The sequence below is a fragment of the Taeniopygia guttata genome, chromosome 4, assembly GCF_048771995.1.
Source record: "Taeniopygia guttata chromosome 4, bTaeGut7.mat, whole genome shotgun sequence".
In the NCBI taxonomy this organism is placed as follows: Eukaryota; Metazoa; Chordata; class Aves; order Passeriformes; family Estrildidae; genus Taeniopygia; species Taeniopygia guttata.
The window spans coordinates 49584912-49604287 of NC_133028.1; the positions used below are offsets into that span (position 1 = coordinate 49584912).

Genomic DNA, 19376 nt, shown 5'->3' on the forward strand with positions numbered 1-19376 from the left:
CTGACATATTCTGCCCTTACTGCTCTAGTGAAAATAGCTGCAATACCACAGACAGTAAAGCTACAACCCAGAAGGCGATGCATCTTCATCCACCAAACCCCATTTTCACTGACTTTTGATTTGTTTTATTTAATTTTTTTTAAAGTTTTAATCCTTTTGCAAATATCATGGTGTAAATGGCCACCAGGTCAAATGCTCCAACCTGGCAAAAAGGGGACGCCAAGGAAGCCCCAGCAGTGCCACAAATCGCCTCCCTCCACACGTGCTAGAAGCAACTGGAAGAACTAAAATCAATCTTTCTGAGCACTCTGTGGCTTACAGGCAGGGAGGGCAGGGAATGACCCAAGGGCAGAGTCACTGATAAAAGCCTCCCTGGAGGCCTTCTGCTCCCATCCATCTCCCAGCCGCTCCCCAGCTCCTCCCCTCAGCACTCACGGTGCCGCCCAGCATCCAGCGCCTGGCACAGCTCAACCAGCGCCCTGCAGGGACGGTGCCGCACCGCGACTGCGACTGCGCCTTATCCCGCTCCTCTCCTGGGGATTCTGCAACACGGAGGCAGCAGCTTCCCTCCAGCCAGCGACAGCGACAGCTCTGCCGAGACCACATGGCCACGGCGGGAAAAGTAAGGACAATGCATTTCCCATCCTCCTTTCCGTGGTGCCCTGCTCCTGGCAAAATGCGCTGCAAAAGGCTCAGCCTGCACACCGCTCTGAACGCCCTCTTTCCTCCGACCTTGCTCCCCACCTCTTCCAAACCCCTGTGAATTTCACCGGATTCTGCTCTTAGGCAACGTGTCCACACCTGCATTAGGTTGTGCATTTCCCCTCTGTCCTGCCCAACCCCTCAGGAAACAAAATATGGAATTGTGCTGCTCTGAAAAACAAAGTGCTGATCAATCCCACTCTGTGCTCCTGCTCTGGCAGCAAACGAGCTCTTCAGTGGTGCCCTCTTCAGCCACTCACCTCCTGCACTCAGCCTTGTGCATGGCAATTCCCTTTTCAAGCTGCAAGCCCCATTTTGCTGATGCCAAACTGCTTTGAGTTGATTGGGGAAGGGTTGTGCCATGTCACACACAAATGAAACCTTGGTAAGGGAAAAAATTATACAGGTGCCAATCAGATGGGGACAATTCCACAAACCTCTCTCACTCACCTTCAGCCCAATGTGTCACAAGGCTGATGTCAAAGCTCTCGATAGGCATTTCCACTAGGTAGGGTCTGCAGTCCTCATGACAGCACAATCTGGCCGGTATCATGGGGGGATATTATGAAAAAGCCACCAAAGCCATCAGAACCCAGTAATTTTCCAAGGCTACACCTGATAATCTTTGGGTTACAAACCACAGATGGGGTTTCTTCAGACTTTAAACTAGGCCAGTGCTTATTGGACAGCACTTGGTTTCAGGTGCAGCTGAGCATCACCAAGCTTGAACACCCTGGGTTCTGCTGATTGCAGGATGACTTCCCCAACCACGTGCTGAAGACAAATGTTCCCATGCAATTTATTTCTCTTGGTTGCCTCCAGGTTATCAGGTGCAGGGCTGCTGTTGCCTGGGCCCCAGGCAAACCACTGTCTGTTGAGGAGGTGGAAGTTGCACCCCCAAAGGCAGGGGAAGTCCGGATCAAGGTAAAAATACATTTCAACAACTTTTTTTCCCTTGTGGGAATTGCTCTTCTTGTGGTTATACCTTCAGCAAAACTCAGGGACCTGTGTCCTCCAAGAGGCTATAATTGCCCAGAGCTGCCTTGGCTTAAATGCACCATCTGCCAGGGGCTCCTTTTTGGACTAATCCTTGCCTAAGCTGTCACATAGGAATTCCTGTCCCCAGCCCTTGCTCTGCTGGACAGGGCCCTGGTACCCACACTGTGGCCTTCTTCCCATTTCCACCTCTAGCTCAGCACAGAGGAAAGCCACATGGAGCATTCACAGTGAGCAGAAGGGGAAAGCCCAGCCTGGGTTCAATGTGCTGCCACAGAGTGCCAGCAATGACTGAGGGGCATCATAACACCCCTGAGAAAATTGCTTCCACAAACTGAGTAAGACAGATGCCAGGACATCTACTTCTTCTCCAAATAGCTTGTGGCAACAGGCATCTGTTGCACAGATGAACACCTTCTGCAAGGCTGCTTTCCCAGTGCAGAATTCCCTGTTATCCCTGGCCATGAAGGAGCTGGAATTGTGGAAAGCGCTGGAGAAGGAGTGTCCTCTGTGAAACCAGGTAACTGTCACACACACACAGACATATGCCCAGGAATCAGCTCTCACACAGGCAGCATCCTTAGAGCCACCTAACACAGGATATTCTTTTCTTCCAGGTGACAAAGTGATCCCACTTTGCCTCCCTCAGTGTGGGGAATGCAGCTTCTGCCAGAATCCTGAATCCAACTACTGCCAGAAGACCCAGTAAGTTTACTGTGCCTTCCTCTTCACCTACATGGGATTGACTTTATGACAAATCTGACACCCCCATCAGTGCTTCAGTCAATCAAATACAAATCCTTGCATCTCCCCCACAGTTTCTCTGAACCACAAAACCTGCTGCCAGACAAGACCAGCCGCTTCACTTGCAAAGGGAAGCAGATCCACCACTACCTGTGGATCAGCACCTTTGCAGAATACACTGTGGTCCCAGAATACGCCGTTGCCAAGATAGATGCTGCGGCACCTCTGGACAAAGTCTGCTTGATTGCCTGTGGGTTTTCCACAGGCTATGGGGCTGCCATCAACACAGCCAAGGTTGGTATTCAGGCGTGTTTAGCAGCCCATGGCCACCCTCACAACCTCATCAACCTTGTGCAAAAGAAACCTTCTCCTCCACCTCTTCTTCCTCCTCTTCTTCCCGCTGGAGACTCACAAGAGCCTCATCTGTGCAGGTAAAACCAGGCTCCACCTGTGCCATCTTTGGCCTCGGAGGAGTTGGCCTCTCTGTTGTCATGGGCTGCAAGGCAGCTGGAGCTGCCCGCATCATTGCCGTGGACATCAACAAGGACAAGTTTGCCAAGGCCAGGGAGCTGGGAGCCACCGACTGCATCAACCCTCAAGACTTCAAGAAGCCCATCCAGGAGGTGCTCACTGAGATGACCGGGCAGGGTGTGGACTACTCCTTTGAGGCCATCGGGCACGCGGACACCATGGTAGGTGGCACTCCAGCACCTGTCCTCCCTCCCAGATCATCACAGGCTCCTCTCAGGGCAAAATTCACCCCCATGGGAAGTTCCTCACCGGCTGCCGGCACTGCTGGGTATAACTTTGTGAGAGAAAATAACATGAATCTTAAAAGAGGCCACAAGCTCTCCAAGTCTGCTCCACAAGGCAGGATGTGTGTGGAGCAGGAAATTGCACAAAAAGCTCTCCTCTGACCAACCCATCAGGGCTTCTCTAATTCTCCTGCCTGTTCCATCAGATTGCTGCCTTGGCTTCCTGCAATGCCAGCACTGGTGTCTGTGTGATGGTTGGAGAACTGGATTCTGGTGCAAAGATTTCCACTGATCCTGTGCTTCTGCTGACTGGGCGTACATGGAAGGGGACTTTGCTTGGAGGTAGTGAACTTACAAATACAATCTAAACATTTCAGCTTTTCCTTTCATGGTGGTTGACATGTTATAGTAAAAGAGGGTTTTCTAGTAGAAGACAACTAAAGAGGAGCACTGCATTGCTGCAGTGAACATTAGCATTAGACATGCAAATAAACGTCTCCCTGTTCCACACAGTAACCCTAAACGAGTAGAAAACATCACAAGAGTAGTAATCCTGAAGAGTAGAAAGCATCTCACAAGTGTGTGGCATCAGAACTGGTCACTCAGTCCTGACCCTCACAGTCACACTACCTTACCAAAACAGCCTTTCTACCATTATTCATGCACCTGCTTTGTCCTGTTTCTAGGCTGGAAGACGAGAGAATGTATCCCCAAATTAGTTTCCAGCTACTTGGAGGGGAAATTCAATTCAGACTTGCTGATCACACACACGCTGCCATTCGCTAAAGTGAACGAGGGATTTGAGTTGTTACGTGCAGGAAAAAGGTGAGACCCTGACCAGCAGGAGCTTCTGCAAACCTCAGCACCTCCTCCTAAAATTCCAACAGGCAGAGCATGCAACGCTGGCTTCCCAAAGAGCACGTGAGCCTTTTGAGGAAGCAGGGCCTCACAGCTGAATGCTGCCAAGATCTGCCATAGCCCAGAGGGAAGAGCCCATGTTCAGCACAGGGAACCCTCCTGCTCATGGTTCAGCTCAGCACACATCCTGTGGCCTTATCCCTGATGGGTTCCCCTCAGCAGGGATTTGAAGGCTGCCCTGCTGCTGCCCGCCTCAAGCGGCTCAGTCAGGAAGGGGCTGGATGACAAGGAAGGTGGCGGGTCCCCCGGCACACCTGCCTGCCACACTGCCTGCCCCTGAGCTGCAGCCAACCCTCCCTTCCCTTCCACTTTGCAGTATCCGCACTGTCCTGCTCTTCTGAAGGACACAGCCAAGGAAGCCGAGCGGAGGGACCAGCGCAGCAGCGGCTCTCCTGGCCTGGGCCCTTCTCAACCAGCGCCTCTCCTTGTGGGGCACCAGGAGAAGAGAATGAGAAACTCACCTGTGCTGGAGTCACTGCTGGTCCTGCTGTGCCTGGATAAAATCCAGACAGATCTTCTCTCCCAAGAAAATGTTTTTACTAATAAAGTGTTTCTGTCAAACTTGTCCCTGCAGTGCATTCAATCAAAAGTTTTTCCAGAGGACAGGGGGAGCCCCCCCTCACACTGAAGGCCCTTACAGCACACCCTTGGCCTCAGCAGTGAGCAATGGCCTTTGCCCCTCCTCTTTTGCTTCGTCCCACCTTCATCTGCCTCAGTGAACTGGGCCCTCTCCTGTCTGCCCCCATCTCAGCTGGGTGCATGCTGCATCTTCCAGCAAAGCCCAGACCCGCCGCTGCTGCTCTGAAGCATATTATATAAAGCAGTCAATAACTTTCTTATAATGATGTAATACTCATACAGCATGCATCGATGTGGTTTCATTTTGGAAAATGCTATTGTACTTTTAATATATTTTCCACACCAAGTCTCACAGTATATTACAGTACAACTCTGAAAAATCTTCCCCTAAAAAAAGGATTTTCACTCCAAGATGGTCATTCTGCAAAACAGATCCTTCTTTCAGTGCTGAACATTGGACTTGTAACACTACCATGCCTCTTGACCTCTTTTGTGCAACACTTATCACATCCCACAGCCCTTTGAACTTCTGGAAGCCCCTTAGCACAATCAGCAATTACACAGAATATCATGAACACACAAATGAGTTGTGAAATGAGTTATGACAATCCCATCCAGTCCACCAATTTTTAGTAACTTCTGCACGTATCACTCTGCCATGACATAATAGTTAGCTATAATTCTTCTAACTACTTTTTAAACATAAGATAATAAGAATGCTGGTAATGAGTTAACACCAGTATAATTCACTAAATGTTAATTAGCTGAGTTCTAGAACTTCCCTACTGAGAAAAATCCAAGAACTTCCAGTAAACAATGTTTCTATAATACTGCACATGCATCTGCACAGTCTTAATTTTATGCAAGTGACAAGTCTCAAAAATGTAATCAATTTGCCAAATATCTATCTAACAAATATAAACACAGAAATCTGTGCAGGATTGTGACAAAATCTAATATTTTTTCCTTTTTGGAAAAAATTATTTTATTGGAAAAAATTATTTTCTTTGGAAAAACTGTTTTTCTTTTAGGAAAAAAATCTAGACCTAGGTGAAAAAAAAAGTTCAATCACCATAAAAAACTTCTGCCTAAAGTAAATTGTAACTTGCACTTTACCAATGAAAAATTGCATTAGCCCTTTGAGTACTGAGGAGCTCTCTGCTATAGCAGGGCCACCTGGTGGTCACCTGTCCCTGCTCTCCCGGCACGCTGCCTTGGATCTCGGAGATCCTCCTGCCCCTTTGGCAACAATCACTAACTGGGCAGGACTTCAAACTTTAGCAGATAATTAGAGAGCTCCTCAAATTCTGCTTGATTCCTACAACATCACTTGCTTCACAGCTGGCCAAATAATTACATTTGAAAGCAAAGACATTTATACAAACCAGAATAAAATGCTGCCAAGTGCAAATAAGGAGGTGACAGCACAACTCCATACTTTCATCTTTCAAATTTTCCTTGTATAGTTAGTTTAATATTAACATATTAAAATCAGCACATATTAGATCAGCTTTTTGTGTTTTATTTGGTTTTCAATGAATGCAGATATCTGAGAATATTCAATTGAATGTTCAATCGCACAACTCCCCAAATTACTTATTTCCACATGTAAAATATTAAACATCTTTCAGCATCCTAACTTCATGTGTCTCTACTGCAAAATTGTCATGGGCACTTTCACACTTATTTTGAGTACATCAGATTTTTTTTGAAAAGTTATTTTACTCTAGTATATATAGAATTATACTTGGATCAACAAACAAAAGCAAAACAAATGCCTCTAGGGTAAGCATTATAATACCGTTAAAAAAAAATTTAAAAGGAAAAAAAAAAAAAGTAATACAGATCTCTAGTTGTTTTGGACTTTTCTCCCCACTTGGCACACAAAACAGACCACATCCACCAAACAAGAACATGATTGCCAGGTCTCCCTCCCACATGCTCAGAGTGCTTCCAAGCCCTCCTCTTTTCCTGATCCAAGCTGATGTTCCTGATTAACATGTAACACTTGATAGAACAACACCAAAACCAAACAAATGTAAAATCCAAAGCAGCAGTGGAAGTCCTTTCCTACAGAACTTACATAAACCTGAAACATGTGACAAAGCATGGATAGTTTACTCAAGATCATGGAGTGGTAACTTGATTTGCTTGCATGGTGTTGAGAACAGAAAGAAAGTTGCAAAACCACTTACAGTATCCAGGGACTTCCAAAAGTACACAGCAATACTGGGGGCAGCACTTGCACAAAACTGCAAGTGAAGGAAAGATGAAAAAACAAACAACTTCTTTCATCACTGAAACTGGACAATGAGCGTTAAAGAGATCTGATTGATGTATCTGTCCCTTTGTCCACCAGAATCAGTGCCTACAATGTTCAGAATGTCAAAGATACTAAAAAAAGCAGAGCATCTGTGGAGTTTAGCTAAACATAAAATGTTTGGAGGCTTTTTGGAAGCACTGGCAAACCAGGGGTGGTCAAGAGCATGAAGTTCTCAGGAGAGGCTGGCAGAACTAAATTTAACCAAGGAAATGGACAAGGACTGTGTTGATTTCAACAACAAGGTGTGTAACCTGCACAACACCCTCACTGGCCAAATTACCTTCTAGTTCCACGTCAGCTTTAATGAGCCTAATGAAATTGTGTTTCTCATTTTAGTTTTTGTTATTAAATGTTATGTTGCTTTCATGTTATTTACTAAATGCCATAGTTGCTTATGTCCTATTATTAATTTTCCACATGCTGGTGCTGTTATCTATCTGTGGTATTTGCTAAGCTTTTGTTAGCATGACACTGGAAAATAAAAATTCCCTTTCTTACTGAGGGGGACTTAGTTACACCCTGCCATTCCTCAAGCATCATCACCTTCTGTGGAAAATCCCAACAGCTCACGGCGGAACTGTTCCCCCCATCTTACACAATCATATCTGCAGACCTCACAAGAAGCCCTTCTTATCCTGCCTGGAGAAAAACGGTGTTTTGGAAAATGAAACAGTATGAGGCAGTGAATGATCCCATCTTGCAGCAATAGCTCCTTTGCTTCAAAGGCTCTTGGATGGAATGTCAAGAAGCCCAGTCAAAATTTCCATCCCACTGCAGATCCCTTCACCTACCCTGGCAGCGGGCTGCCTTCACCTCGTCTGTAATGTTCACGCTGCCACCCAGTAAAGCCTGCAGCACTGCAGTTTATCCAGCCCAGAACAGGTTCAGGCACGAAGGACATGGCCAGCTTCCCCCTGTGCCCAGGTGGGACACAGGCGGTACCAAGCACCTCAGAACGGGAGCCAGGGCGGGATTCCAGGCATGGGAAAGGCAGGCACATCCACCACCAGCTACTGCTGCCCTCAGGGAGCGGCGCAGAGGCCGTGGCGTCCCGTTAGTGGGAAGGAATCTGGGCAAGCTGGTGTCGGCAGGAACAGGCCACCGGCCAGGACAGCGGGCCTGCTGCCTCACGGGCACAGTGATGTCCATCTGCCGGCCGGACTGGAGGAGCCGCGATGGAAGGCACTGGTGCAGCCGCCAGCAGCCACAAACGCGGCCACACGGCAAGGCAACACTGCGGGCACCTCGGCAAACAGAGACCCTGACCCGCACCGCGGCCTGCGGGAAGAAAAGCACCACAGGGGGTTTGTCACTGACCCAGGGCGCCCCTGCCCTGCAGAGGTGGGAGGCGAAAAAGGAAGGAAGGAGCCAGTTCGCTCGCCCGCCCCTGAGAGGGAGGCGGGGTGAGAGGCAGCGGAGAAGGAGGCGGGCTCTCCTTCTCCTTCCGCCGGCAGCCGCAGCCGTGCGCGATGGCGAGCGGGGTGAGGGTCTGCGCTCCGCGGCGGGAAGGTCTCCCGGGGCCGGGCGGAGGGTCCCGCACTGGGCAGGATGAGGCGGGCGAGCCCTCCCTGCCCTGCCCTGCCATCGCTGCCCGGGTCCGGAGGCTGCCCGGGGCCGCGGGCCGGGGTCGCCGTGGCGAGCCGGGTGGCCGGGCTTGTCCGGGCGCCTCTGCGCTCCTGCCCCACGCGTGTGGGGCGTGTGGGGCGTGCGGCGCAGCCGGTGCCGCTGCTTAGGCGTGGGAGGCTCCCTGAGTGTTCGCAGGAGTGGGAAGCAAACACGCGTGTGCTCCCCGCCGCGTGTTGTACCGAGCCCCGTGCGCGTCCTGCGGGGCTGAGCGCTGCGCTCCGGCCGCTTCTGGATCGCGGCGGTGGAGGAACGAGCTGCAGACCTTGAGCTTTGGGTGGTTTCTTGTGGGCTGCGGGCAGCTGCGACCGAATCGGCTGAAAGAAGGGGTAAAACAAGACCCTGCCTGCTCGGAAGCCATAGCCTGGCACGTTTGCTGCCTGGCTGTAGGAACAGCGCGACAGCCCAGACCTTCAGCCACTCTTTCGCTAACTCTGCGCAGGCGGTCAGGGCCCGGGGCCCGAGCGGCTCTGTGGCCGCGCTTGTCCGGACGTGAAGCTGCTCCAGGCTGGCCCTGGGTTTGGAGCAGCTTCTGTCACTGCCAGAGCTCGGTTTCATCCCGACTGAGGTAGCTGATGGTGTGCATGGCCACAAGCAGCCCAACAGCTGTGCTCCGCTGCTAGCATGGTAATAGAGGAAATGAAGAACTGCTGGAAGCTGGTGTTTTGTATTTTATTTCCAGTTGTTGGCTTCAAGATTTTCAGCAAAGCAACAGCGGAAAGCTATGAATAATAAGGGGGCAGAAAGAGTTGGGGCTTTCCTGATACCCACGCTGAATAGTCTAGGAGCTTTTGTGGCTGTATGAACTGAATCAGAAATTACTATTTCAAATTGTGCTTCCAGATGCGTACTGTTAATTTTAGATGATCAGAATTTATCCTGTAAGGAGACTTTTTTTCTCCTCTCTGTCTTTAATTTTGTGTTTAACTAAGCTTGTGGAAATCAAATTTTAGGAATGCGCAGTCTCCCATGCAAGAACAAGTGATGACTTAATGAGGGGAGGATGAGAGGATGGATTGAAAACCAGTAAATGATTTACTGAACGATGGCTCCTCTTGCACTTTGTGCTTTGAATTTAGATTTTCTGGCAAAATCTTTGGTAGGTTTAGAGATTGACTGGTGCCTCACACTGTGATTCCACAGTTAGTTACTATGGCACATTCCATATTTTTTTGTAATATTTACCCTGGTATTAAAAAGCAGGACAAGAAGATTTCATGATTCTAGTTAGGGGTGTTTCTGTCTAATTAAGACCCCTGCTGACTGTTGGAATAGGTACCTGTTTTCTGTTACAAAACTTTTTGGGTCTGTAGTATTTATTTTACCAAATTTAAGCTAAGGTAAGTATCTAAGTTCTGCTATAACAGGTACAGTGAGGATTTTAACTGGCTCTGGCAAAGCCTAGTAGTGTTTATTGTACAACAGAAATACTACAGAAAGGCACAGACTAGCCATTCTTTTCTCCTCATCACAGGTTATGAATCAGACTTGGCAAGCTCAAAAGGTGGTCTTGGCACTGTTATTTCTAACAGCAAGTGAAATTTCAAAAAGGCTGAGTGACTGTATTGCTGATCTTGGGAATTTATATTAGTCCTTTTTCTTTCAAGCATTGCATGGGAGCACCACAGCTATTTTGAACACACAAAATGTTATGTTCTTCTCTTGGTTTATGTTCCTAATAGCAATGGCTTAGACCTTGTCATCTTCATGAAACCAACTGCTGAGGGTAATCCAGATGCTTATCCCGAAGCTGCTCTAGAGTGTATGACTGTAATGCCTGCTGATTTTCTCAGTCAGTTGTATGTACCTGTCAGTAGGGTTTACAGGTGCAGAAATCCTGCTCTCTTATCCAGGCTCTCACTGTTGGGATTGAAAAGCTTCCCGGGGTGTTTAGGTGTGGTTGCAGAGCAGGATTTGTTGTGGCACTGAGAGCAGTGAATGAAGACTTGCTAACAGTGATCCCTGTGGCCCCTGCAGAGGTGTTGGAACCTTACAGCAAAGTCCCTCTGGTCCCTCCGCATCACTGGGGGCTCTGCATGTCAGCTGCATCTCCTTGCTGGAATGCTACTTGAAAACCATCCTGATCAGGAACAGGAAATTCAATCTTGATGTGGGTCTCCACAGTTTCCTTTCTGAACTTTCCAAATTCAAACACTGTGTTTAATGAACATACCTGAAATGAATGGCAGTCTTTGATTTTAAACCACCATTTTTATTAGCAACTTTTCCATTCATGTTGCTCCCTTTGCTACAGCATGTCTCCCAAGCACTCCCAGGCTTATATTTTTTACACAGTAAGAGAATGACAACCACATTTCAGATCTTGGCTTACTCATTACTGTTTAGCTTCCTGAAAGCAAATGTGGGGCAATTAAACCTTCATGTTGAAATTATGAATTTCAGATCTGGGATTCTTTCCAAAAGCCAGTAGTGCTGCTTTTATTTTCTCACTTGGCTGAACAAGAATTATTTTAAATGAACCATACAATAGATGTCCTCTTTTTTTTTCTTGTTCTTGTGTTTTAGGTTATTAAATGCAAGGCTGCAGTTGCCTGGGAGGCAGGTAAACCTCTCTCTATTGAGGAGGTGGAGGTTGCTCCACCAAAAGCTCATGAAGTTCGTATCAAGGTAATTACATCAATTCTTATCTATATGTTTTCTATTTTAGAGTGAGTATTCAAGATGAATAGTATGTTTGCCAACAGAAGAAATGTTGAATAGATATCATTAGCTCATTAATATCTCAGCTGGCTTTACAGAGATGAAAATGATAGTATTTAGATCTTCTGTTTATGAAAAACACTTAATTTCTACTGGTCTTACTTCACAGTCTAGTCTGAGGAAAATGGCTAATCTTGAGAATCCAGTTGTTACAGACTAAGTTTCCGCAAAGTGTCTGAACTGGGAACACCTTTATCTTGTTTGAAGGACAATTTGTCATTCGTGGCCATAAGTTACTGGCTGCTGAGCTGGGATTGGTCTCTTGCATTCCCTATATCTAAGTTTCTGATTTCATCAGGACTTTCCAGGAGCCGGTATCTGCCAAAAAGTATACATTAATGTGACATTTATTCTGTGGAAAGGATTTCTGTGTGGTGCTGAAGACTTCAGCAGGATTTATGCAGTACTGAGAGTTCTGCATGGTCTCTCTGGAAATCTTACTTCTGAGTCTTAGCTAATTTCCAATCTGAGATACTAAACTAATGTGAGATGACTTGGAGCACTGATTTCTAGCTATAGGAAAAGACAGGTCATCTTTTACCCCTTTCAGTGTCACATTTTGGTTAATGGAAATTATAAAAATGTACTGTCATGACTTTGCTTTTTTGAAATAAGAAAAACTGCCTTGCCAGGAATTGGAAGTATGTTGCCCATATCCCAAATGCTGCCAGAACTTTGACCTGGCAATTGTTCTTAATTTCTGACCAAAATCTGTGCTACTGTTCTGTTCTTTGGGGTGTCTCAGATTATTTATTTCTTCACAGATAGTTGCCACTGCTGTCTGTCACACTGATGCCTATACTCTGAGTGGTGCTGATCCCGAAGGATGTTTCCCTGTGATCCTGGGACATGAAGGAGCAGGCATTGTAGAGAGCGTTGGGGAAGGAGTAACAAAAGTAAAGAAAGGTGAGCAAATACCTTACAAGTTTTCTACCTTCCTTGAAAGTGTTACTTTATTTGAAGACTAACTGTCAAATTGGGCCTCTGAAATGCAATATTGCAGGAGTTAATACAATACTTTATTCTGGGGTGTATACCTGTGTAGATTTCTGTGCTCTGTGAGACACAACACTAATCTGTTTAACAAGCTTTTGATTTAAAGCTTGAAAGAGCCCAGAACAGCATTGTTTTACTTGAAATCAGATCAGTATATAGTTAGAAGAGAGTTGGAGGTCTATTATTTTTTTTCAAATTATAGTTTTTATCTGTTGGTTTAATTAAAAGGCTTAAAGTGTTTAGTATGTTGTTCACTGTTGATTTGGGGTTGTTTTGTTTTTCAGTATCATTGCAACTTGTTCTGGAATGATGAATTTTAGGCTGTCTGCTCAGCCAGGATTAAAGTGGTTTATCTAGCACTCTATAATACCTCTGTATACCATAAACAGCTTTTAGCACACAAAGGTTTTAAATTAATTCAAGCTCACAGAAAAACAGGCAGAATCAAGTAACTTCATTTTTTTTAAAAATGCCTTGCTTGACTCAATAACTAGACACAGAATATTTTTTTCTTTAGGGGACACTGTTATCCCTCTATACATCCCTCAGTGTGGAGAGTGCAAGTTCTGTAAGAATCCTAAAACAAACCTGTGCCAGAAGATAAGGTCCGTATGACTTTGACACATGCTGTAGTATTTGTTCAATGTATTCCTGCTGTAGTTTTCTTTGAAGAAAAAAATCTGTTGATGCATCATTTAATGACTTGGAAAGTCGGTGTTTCAGGAGTCACTTAGTCTTTTTTTTTTCCAGTCTTCCTTAAAATTTCTATTCTTCCCTTAAATAAAATTTTCTCTCTTTTCATGTATGTGAAGGTGCAAACTACTACCTTGTGTCCACAGGTTGGAAAACATAAATGCTCTGACTCCATATTTAATCCATACTTAAGGGAAGTACTCAGGAAATTTAGCTCTTGGGAGTGAACACCAAAGCTTTCAATTGGTACAAAATCACACAGCTTTCTTTTTTCCTTAACACCTGCTTCCCAGATAAATTTGCAGATCATGTTCTGAAAAAGTCTCCCAAACTCAAAAAAAGCCCCAGTGACATAACTGACAGGTGCAATTCAAGGGGAGGGTACTGAAGGAGGCCAAGACAATGGTGGTGCTGTGGCACAAAGTTAGCACTGGTAACTAACAATGTCTGCATGTAAGTAAACTCCATTTCTTTTGGTTTTTCCCTGGATGAATTAACTGTATAAAGTTTTAGGAGTTTATCATCTCACTTTTGTGAACTCCTAGGTTTATTGAAGTAGTCAGAATATAAAGGTGCAAATATGCAGGTGCCTCTCTGTGCTGCTTAGTGATTCTGTCTGGTGAGAGTATTTGCTGCTTAAAAGTCTGCACTTTCCTGTCTTTGCCTCAAGAGTTACTCAAGGGAAAGGAGTCATGCCTGATGGTACCAGCAGATTCACCTGCAAGGGGAAGCAGATTTACCACTTCATGGGGACCAGCACCTTCTCTGAGTACACTGTGGTGGCTGATATCTCTGTAGCCAAGATAGATGCTGCAGCACCTCTGGATAAAGTGTGCCTGCTGGGCTGTGGCATCTCCACAGGCTATGGGGCTGCTGTCAACACTGCTAAGGTAAAGGCTGGGCTTGTGGCACACACAGTTTAGCAGCTACACTAGGACTGTAAATGTGATGTACCAAATCTGTGTTTCTTCTTCTTCAACTGATGAAGTTCAGCTAAGAATTTCTAACTTCCCCATAAGAGGCCACACCAGGTTAGAAGAACCTGTTGCCCTTTGGAGGAAATTCAGGTGGAGTATTCTGCACCCCTTTTGGTAGCAGCTGTATATTAATTACTTTTCTGTTCACGTTCATCTTGCTGCAAGTCATTCTGATAGTCTGAAGCTCAGGGTGAGACAGAGGTGGTAGGTGTGTGGGCAGGAGTCTTAGGGCAACAGGAAAAGCTGAGTACCTAAAGAGCTTTTAGAATTAAATTTCTGTGTAGTTTCCCTTGTTTATAAAATCTCATAGCCATGTAGATTTGTTTCCATTTTTTCCTTTATTACAGCCTCCTTAACCTGCATTTCCTCTTCCCGTGCAAGGACAAATTTTTCTTCTACTGCTCATGACTCCTTTCTTACTCCTAGGTGGAGCCTGGCTCTACATGTGCTGTGTTTGGTTTGGGAGGAGTTGGGCTGGCTGTTATTATGGGCTGCAAAATAGCAGGAGCATCCCGGATCATTGGCATTGACATTAACAAGGATAAGTATGCCAAAGCCAAAGAGTTTGGAGCTACTGAGTGTATCAGCCCCCAAGACTCCAAGAAGCCCATCCAGGAGGTTCTGGTTGAGATGACCGATGGGGGTGTGGACTACTCCTTTGAGTGCATTGGAAATGTCGGAGTCATGGTGAGTGCTTGACCAACAGGAGCATGTACAGGGAGGGACCAGTTCAGCTAAGAGCAAGATCAACTGCTTTCTTAACACAAAACATGCCACACTCACTAACCTTTTTTTTTCATAATAATAATGATAACTGCTATGACTAAAAATGACAATTTACACTCAGTCCTAATTATGAAATGAAAGCAGCTACTACTTCTTGGGTTGAAAATGGCACTTGCAAATGTTTTTTCCTTAATCAGACTTTTTTGAGATCCTGAGTTTTTCTGTGCAGACAGTTAAAATTAACAAAACTCACATAAAATATATTGTGCAATGAACAGTAAAATGTCAGGGATCACTCAGTATTTCCTTAATTTCTCAAGTAATTAATTTCACCTTTGGAAATGCAGAAGTATTACTGAATGTAAGGCTAGTTTTTTTAGGAATTACAGTAGCATTCATAACTGTTGGCAATATGGTCTGTGATTACAGTTTATCCTGACTCTCAGTGGCAGTTCAGGGTGACTTCTCTAAAAGCTAGATAGGATACAAAAGTGCTAAGCGAACCTATAACAGTGTAAGGGAATCTGAACCAATGGAAAAGACAATGTAATTTTCAGTGTATTTATTGTTCCTTAAATGCTGATGGGGTGATTCATTAGCTGGGGTAAAGGATGTGCTACCAGTCCAGGCAGTGTAAACCTTAGTAATAAACACTCTGCTTTGTCCTGTCTGTCCATGAAGAGGGCTGCCCTGGAAGCCTGCCACAAAGGCTGGGGAGTCAGTGTGATAGTCGGAGTGGCTGCTGCTGGCCAGGAGATCTCCACACGGCCATTCCAGCTAGTAACTGGGCGGACATGGAAAGGGACCGCATTTGGAGGTAACTCTCTCTTGCTGTGGGGATAAAAATAATTTGGAAGAACACACCCCCTTGGCTTTGCTCGTGCAAAAAATGTACTATTGACAGGCTATTCATAAATCCTATGTTGGCTTTTAAGATAAAGACTCTTAAAATCTGTTATTCCTACAGACAGGGTACAGTTTAACACATTGGCAGAATATCTAACATATTTTGAAGAGAGAAAATATCTATATCTTACTCAGTACTAAAGGAGTGGGATAGGGAAACTGCATTACCACCAAGTGAATGTTTGGTTCAGTTTGGTCCAGTGAAAGGAACTAGTCTTTGGGGAGATGGGAACTCACATCAGTATGTTTGTGTTGCTTAACCACTAAGTAAATTGTGGGGCCAACGTGACAATGTGCTCTAAATACCTTTAAAATGACAAGGGAACAAATGTTTGATACACATTTTCTGCTGCCAACTCAAAACCACATTGAGTTCTTTTTTTTTGGGAATTCAGTAATTGCTGAAGTTGATGGAAGTTCAATTTCAGACTTGGAATTATTACACTGCTCTTTGTCCAAGCAATACAAAACTTACTGGGTTGGGTTATCAAGATATGCAGGGGGCCTGATAGATATGCCTTGTGTATAGTTCCTTAGGTGAGGGCTGCTAATGTTGAATGCTGGAACAGCTAGTGAAAGATTTTTCATCAGCATTTGTGTGTGTTTGGATAATGTGTGCTTTTACCAGACCCCCATAGGAGAGACAAACACGTCACTCATCTCTGTTCCTTTTCCTATTGATCATACAAGTTTTGTGTTAGGGCTGCGTTTTTAATTTTCTGAGATGGGTGGAAAAGGGAAACAAGGCATGTTTTCCTTCTTTCAGGCTGGAAGAGTGTAGACAATGTACCGAAACTGGTGACTGAATACATGTCCAAAAAGATCAAGGTTGATGAATTTGTGACTCACACGCTGCCTTTTGACAAAATTAATGAGGCTTTTGAGCTGATGCATTCAGGAAAAAGGTAATGTTCACAATATTGAAAGGTATACAAGACACTTCTTGATCAGACACTCAAAGTACAGGTTCCTTGCCCATTGGCATGTTTTAAACAGGGAAGCTAAAGGGTGACATATATACCACCACATGCATTGATTCTGATACAAACATGCTTCTCTGACCTGCCAGGCATGTGCCAAAACATAAGCACACAGTAAAAAGCAAGCAACAGTGTAAAAGAGAACTAGAGATAAAAATAGAGGGGATAGGTCAATCTCAGGATTTCACCATTGTTAAAACGTTCTCTCTTATAATAAGGAATGTAAAGAGACTGAAGATTACATATTCAGTAATATTTAGGTTCCTCTGCAGATAGACAAATAGTTATGACCATTATCCCCAGAAACCGGCGTAGTCTTTTTATTTGATCTCAAACTATATCTATCTATTGTATATAACTTTGGAGAAAGTATCTAGAGCTTTAAAGCGCTCTATCTGCTTTAGCTCATATGGATTCTATTTTGGATAAATCAGTGGACTGTATTTGTTACAATTGGAAACACTGCATTTATGCAAATTGCATCCAGCAGTTGATCCCTATCCCAGTTATAAAATTCAGTATCATTTCAGTGCTTTATTCATACATGAGCATGTCCTAGGAAACTAATAATGAAAGCTACCTAGCATTTTCCCAACAGAAAAAAGGGAGAATGCCTGTAAATATTACTGCTCCTGATCAATCTTGGCTAGCTACTGAAAGCTGACACCTAGTTTGAAAAATAGTTCATTTGGAATTTATTTTACTGGAGGAGAGACAAAACACCTGAAGAGAACAAGCATTATCCTAGATTTTTAATAAATATTATAGGCATAAGCGTGACTTCATTTGTTATAAAAGACAGAAGTTAAAATATGTCTCAGCAATGAAAGGGAGAGATGGGGAGAAAATTGACTTCTTGGTAAGTTTTTTTTTTTCTTTTTTATTTTAAGCATTCGAACTGTCCTAAAATTTTAAAGCCAAATGAGGACCTTCTAATTGGCCAGCACCATGCTAACTGTCTTTTTATAATGGAATTTTTGATAGAAGATAGAATCAAGCAACTGAAAACTCACTGGGACTAGAAGACACCATGTATTTTAGGGTGAGCATTCTGGGTACTAAATAATAAAAAAATGTTAACTACTGAATAGCATTATGGAATTAGTCCTGCTTATGGAACTTTCTATACTCATTCCTCAAATTCAATAGTAGCTAACCTAATCTACTTAATAAAAGCTTATTTCTAAACCCAGTGTTGGAATTATTTAGCAGTGAGAGTGACTGTGATTGCTGTCTGTTACTTGTTTTCCTCTAGTGATTCCACTGTGTGTATGTGACAGAGGGAGTGTTCTGCAGAGTCTACAGCAAATGATGTGAGATTTACTGCACAAGGCACAGCTAAGCACAGGGGTGAGAAGCAGCATGCATTTGCTGAAACTGCACTGAGAGAGGGGCCAGAACTTGTCAAGTTCCTGAGGCTATTCTAGGGCTATAGTGGATTGCAGCATCCAGCTCAACCCTGAAGCCAAATATAGAGCACAGACTTTGGTGTCATGGCATACCCATGTCCACTGGGCTGGTCCATGTTCTGCCTTATTTCTCATTGGTCTCTTTGGCAGGCCTGTTGTAAAGATCATGGCACAAACTCCTCTGGTCACTTGCTCTAGTAGTGTCCTCCAAGGCTGCAGTAGGACAGCTGTCCCATTTGCTTAACTTTCTGGCAAATGAAGCAAACTTTGCAGCCAACACTGCAAAAACAAACAGGGTGGGATTATTACCTCTAGTCAGAAACCTGATCCTGCCATTGAAGCAGGAAATACTACTATTAGAGCAAGTCTGCTCTTGAGGGCTGCAGGAGAACAGGAAAGAGCATTGCATGATGATGCCTTCAGGATTTTCTGGGAGTTTTTTGTTGGAGGAGGAGGGCTTAAGTCTCAGTTTTGGAGTTGCAGGTTTTCTTAACTCTAGGTGAAGTGAGCTGACTGGATAAGGTGATTTTTGTATTGAAACCTGGAATCAGTTCCTCACATCCAGAAAAAGAGAGAAATAGCAGAAAACAGACTGCAAAGCAGAGGCAGAAAGCCCAGACAGTTAAAAAAAAAAAAAAGATACATAGAAACTCAGTGTTTTTCAGTGAACCAAGGACACTGATTAGGTGAGAAGTTTCATATTTTAAAGAACCCTGGTCAAAACAACTTCTAGCAGAGAACACAGAACGCAGACAGCAATCTTACTAGAAGAAACTCCCTCTCGCCACCACAATTACTCCAAGTCATTGCTATACAACTGGGACAATTACATCTTTTCCATCTCTCACTAATATCCCCTACAGCATCCTGAAAATAGTTGAGGTACTGCATTTCTACTTCATTTCAGACAGTGAAGAGCAAATACGAATGTCATAAAAATTCAATTTTGAGCATCAGAAGGAAATAAAAACTGAATTGATAACAAGAAACTGAGCCCTTTAGCCCAGCAAAGAGGTGAATCTCAGTACCTTGTAGCTCCAGGAAGGCTGGCTGAACATCAGAAAATCCACTAGAAAGCTTGCTGTTAAGCTGTTCCAGTAAGAGTACGTCATAATTTGAAGATAGTGTCAACACAGTACTAGCTAGATCTAACAGAGTTAACATACTTAACTGGAACAGCTGCTTCTCTATGCTGCACAGACTAGATCAAGACCACACAATCTTGTCTGCATTACATTACTTCAGAGAATCTGCATCTTGGAGTGCTTGTGAGAAGCCAGGCTGTAATACCAACAACAAAGAAATGTAGTGATACCAGAGCACTTGGG

The 19376-nt window shown here is 44.5% G+C and overlaps 1 protein-coding gene across 5 annotated transcripts; it reads left to right on the plus strand.

The window, feature by feature from the left end:
- Positions 1-480: 480 nt before the first annotated feature.
- Positions 481-17827, plus strand: LOC100190137 (alcohol dehydrogenase 5 (class III)-like). Of its 5 annotated transcripts, XM_072927710.1 has the most exons (10): positions 505-622; positions 1525-1626; positions 11167-11268; positions 12126-12267; positions 12875-12962; positions 13721-13940; positions 14454-14714; positions 15435-15570; positions 16426-16564; positions 17530-17827. In XM_072927710.1, exons 1-10 carry the CDS (start codon positions 605-607, stop codon positions 17552-17554), a joined length of 1233 nt encoding a protein of 410 aa, XP_072783811.1. In that variant the 5' UTR covers positions 505-604; the 3' UTR covers positions 17555-17827.
- Positions 17828-19376: the final 1549 nt, after the last annotated feature.

What these genes read in the sequence shown, in the direction of transcription:
- LOC100190137 (XM_072927710.1), top strand. An exon ending in CTCATGAAGTTCGTATCAAG is followed by an intron (nt 11,269 to 12,125) that starts GTAATTACATCA and finishes ATTTCTTCACAG; the next exon opens with ATAGTTGCCACTGCTGTCTG. An exon ending in AACCTGTGCCAGAAGATAAG is followed by an intron (nt 12,963 to 13,720) that starts GTCCGTATGACT and finishes CTTTGCCTCAAG; the next exon opens with AGTTACTCAAGGGAAAGGAG.